Source organism: Myotis brandtii, unplaced genomic scaffold (genome assembly GCF_000412655.1).
Source record: "Myotis brandtii unplaced genomic scaffold, ASM41265v1 scaffold431, whole genome shotgun sequence".
NCBI classification, from domain to species: Eukaryota; Metazoa; Chordata; class Mammalia; order Chiroptera; family Vespertilionidae; genus Myotis; species Myotis brandtii.
This window is the reverse complement of record NW_005366486.1, coordinates 1,144,316-1,148,341: the sequence shown is the minus strand read 5'-3', so window position 1 is coordinate 1,148,341 and position 4,026 is coordinate 1,144,316. Positions and strand designations below refer to the sequence as shown.

Sequence of the window (4,026 nt, the reverse complement as noted above, 5' to 3'; positions counted from 1 at the left end):
GGGGCAGGCAGGAGGGGTAGGAGAGGGCCCAGGCATGTGGATTTGAATAAAAGTCCCAGAAGATTCCTCCATGCACCCTTTCAGCTCTAACACACAAAGATTCTCAGCACAATATATGTTACTGATCAAGCAAACAAACAAACATTCTGACTTTGATTCCTAATAGTATCATTCAGCAGGCATTATTTTCTCCAGATTGGAGAAGTTGGCCCTGCAGTAGAATTGAATGCTGGTGGGTTGTGGCCTCGGGAAGCAAGGGCTTCCGAAGTGGCCTGACCACTAGACTGCATGAAATACTCCAAGTAGAGTGCGGAGCCTGAAGGTAGAGCTGGAAGCCCTGAGCACACCCAGAAGACAGCCCTCCATGATTGTACTACACTGCGGTCACTTAACAATCAGCAATGGTTGCCTCTCCATCGCTACCAACAAGAGGAGAATTAATAGTCACTTAATTGATTGGCCTCTCACAATTACCTGGAGATGAAAATGGAAGTGCTTTGAATTACCAGCCCCCCCCGAACATCGTTCTTCTGATTCAGGAACATGTATTTGTCTGCTTTCTATTGAATTCAGGCTCTGAAACACCCTGTTTCCACGTGCACAGGACTCCCATCCTTCCCCTCATAACTGTTTTTTCCTTCATGCCCATCAACTGTTTGTTTCTCAGCCTTCACAAATGAGACTACCTTATCACTTCCATCTCTGTCCCCCCTGGGCCTAGGACATATGGCCAGAGGAACCTGGTTTGGAGATAAGGTGTTCATCTTGACCAAACTAATAGCAACTTCAGGTCAGGCACTTGCCACTGTCTGTGCTGCAGTTGTCTGTGGATAAGTGGGTGTTACAATGCCTGCTGGACCTTTTTTACAGTGTGGCTTGGAGAAGAGAATGAAGTCGATGACACACAGCACATTGAAATGATGTGTGGTATTCATCTTAGGCATACTTTTAGAGAGGAAGAAATTTCTCTTCAAAAAAGGACACCACTTCTGGCATAGCTCTCTCCTTATCTCCACCAGACCCCAGGTTTACAAAACATGATACCCAGGTAAGCAGCGGCCTCGAGGAGTCTGAAGTTCCTAATGTGTCCACAGTACAACACCCCTTTTGCTGGCTCTAACCTACTGCCCGGAAGAAAGCTGCACATATTCTAAAGTAACAGAGTGTTCAGAGGGACCCCGATTCACATCACAGCAGCCCCTTTGGCAGAAGGGCAGTAACTTTTGCTCAGGTGCAGTGCTCGGGAACGAAACATGTAGAGAAGCAGCAGCTTGTCGAAATCATCTTTTTCAATCTTGACTAAAGGATCATCACTAAGTTTTGTTCTCTTTTACTTTTTCAACAGCCAGAATCCCATATGACAAAGCCATGCATACTGCTTATCTCGGGACAGGTTATTCTTGTGAGCAATTAGACTCAGATTTCCCAGAAGAGGGATTTTGGCAGCAAGAATCCAGACCTAGACCAGTAAGGACTTATAGAGAACAGCCTTTAACACCACACAGCCACCAAATCATAGCACAGTGAGGAGCCATCTGCTCTCCAAATAACTGCAGTTAGCAACAAAGCATTTCCAGGCCCTTCTCCGAGAAGACATTACTTTTCCAAGGCACTGACTTAAGAACTACAGCCCTTGTTTTAACTTGCCAATTGGTTAAGGAGATCATTTAACTGATGATTGCCAGAGGGAAGGGGATGTGTGGGGGGAATAGGAGGAGATAAAGGGGGTATAAATGATGATGGAAGGACATCTGACTTGGGGTGGTAAACACACAATGCAATATAGAGATGATGTATTGTAGAATTGTATACCTGAAACCTGTATAATTTTTTTTAAGTCCTCCACCCTAATTAGAAACTGGGTTTCTCCCACTGGACTGGAATGTCTCCCAGAGCAGTGGCTTGAACTCTCATAAGACTGGGGTCCCCACAATAGGCACTATGGAAATCTGTATAATTTTGTTAACCAATGTCACCCCTATAAATTCATTTTTTTTAAAAAGGAGGTCATTTGATGGTTCAATCCCTTCTTCAGGCTCTGTGGGCAGTGCAGTTCAGCAAACCAAAGAGGAGCAGGGCTCTGGTTCACTCAGCAGCATTCACCACAGGATGATGTAGGGCTCCAGCAGCAAAGGTATCTGAGAAATGTTAGACTCTGTTTAACTCTTAACTTTCTGTAGCCTCAGGCATGGCTGATTACCAGAAATGGGAAAGACACCCAGAGATAAAGGTCAGGCTCCAGGAAGAAGCCTAGTGAATGCATAGAGTGTGCTAACTGCCTGATGGTATCTGTTAACTGAGAAATCCATTGTCCTTTCTGGGGTCTACATGACTACCCACCCTATGGGTTTACTATTAACCCCCTAGAGACCCTGTCCTGGGTGGACTCGTCCAGGCCGGCCACCACTGGAGCAGTGGCTTTCCCGGGTAGGTAAGTTATTAAAGCTCTTAGGAATTTGAATAAGGCTACATGTCAGTTTTTCAGAATTGATCCTGAATTGAGACTTTGGGGGCTCTCCCCCCAACAGATGCTATTTCCCATTTTCTCAATATTCTTAACGTGGCAAATTTTGTCTATGAGTTTGACCTTGGAAGTGAAGCTAGAGTTCCACCCATCTCCCCAAAGTTCCAATTGCACTTTTCGGGGCTTTGATTTCTGATAAGAATGCTGGGAGGAGCTGGGGAGTCCACCTCTATGAGAAGACTGATCACCTGGAGTGAACAAGGAGGTTTCCTCTCCCAAGACCCCCTTCTTCCCCCACATAACGCCCAGGCCCTCTCATCCACCAGCCAGCCAGTCAGCCACTAAGCCCTTGGGGCTGGGAACCGCATTCCTTCGAAAGCTCTTGGCAATCTGTGCCTGGTGTGATGCGCTAGTTCTAAAATTGAATGAAGACCCTGTAGTGTTTCTCAGAGAAATACGCGTGGCTCTATGACATAACACATTTTTCAAGCTCTGACCTCTGGGAACTTCAACTAGCTTCATATTTCAGGCTGACACTGCGCACGGGGCACTGCCTAGTTGTCCAAGCAGAGCTGGTTATCCATATATTCTCCAGCCTCCTGATCAGCTGTTAGCAGAGGGAGGTGAGGGGAGTAAATAAAAAGAGGAGAGCCACTCATTAAATGCACTTCCCCGCCCCGAGTCCCTGGAGGAGAAGCCCTGGTAATTAAGCCTAATGAGATTAAAGTAACTTGGAACTCTTCATTTTCCCAGCACTGTGAAAGTAAATCTGTGATAACCAGCGTGTAGGCATGAATCAAAGTCAGTCCCCTTTCCTGTAATTTAGTGGCTCCCTCACCCACAGCGGCCCAGGCTGGGAGGGGAGGAGAGCTGCGGGCTCTTACCCGCACTTTGCTCCATCACTTCTTTCTGACACATGTCCTGGACGTTCACCGTGCAGTTCACGATGAACTCCGGGGAGGAGCAGTCGTTGTTCAGCTGGAACTCTTCACACTGGTAGCACTGGATCTGCAGCGCAAAGCCTGCGGGACAGACGCAGGGGGTTCAGGTCCAGCCCCTGCAAAGACCCCCGGGGTACCAGGACCCTCCCCTGCCCATCCAGCCGCCCGGGTGCTCCCCGCAGCAGGGTTTCCGAGTAAAGCCGAAGTGGCTGAAGCCGGCAGGGGGCGGCAGGGCGTCCAGGGTCCTGAAGGATGAAGCGGAGGTCTGCTGGCTACACCTGCCCCCAGCTCCGCACAAACAGCCGGAACAGCAACACACCTGGCCTTCCCACGCGCAAGTTGCAAGGGGGGCGTGCACCCGCGCGCCCGCATAGCCCCAGAGACTAGCGTCAGCTCCAGGCTACGCTGAAGGATTTGCCTAATTGTTAATTGGTTACAAATGACTTAATCACTACTTTGTGACTGCATTCGCAGACGCCTTTTTAGTTTTACTAATTTTTGAAGTCAGCTTTCCTGTGGCTCGGAGACTCCCAGGAAACCTCCCGGGGACCCGGAAGGAAGTGCCGGACACCGAGTGCCCTGGAGCCCCAAGTCCCGGCCTTCCTCCGGGACGGTTCCCGC

At 48.9% G+C, this 4,026-nt stretch overlaps 1 protein-coding gene across 1 annotated transcript in view; it reads right to left on the bottom strand.

Annotated features, from left to right (window-relative positions):
* LYPD1 (LY6/PLAUR domain containing 1) overlaps positions 1 to 4,026 on the bottom strand; it is a 37,982-nt gene that overhangs the window by 31,800 nt on the left and 2,156 nt on the right. The window contains exon 3 of the mRNA XM_014546144.1: positions 3,349 to 3,486. Coding sequence (XP_014401630.1) covers positions 3,349 to 3,486 — 138 coding nt within the window. The remainder of the gene's footprint in view (positions 1 to 3,348; positions 3,487 to 4,026) is intronic.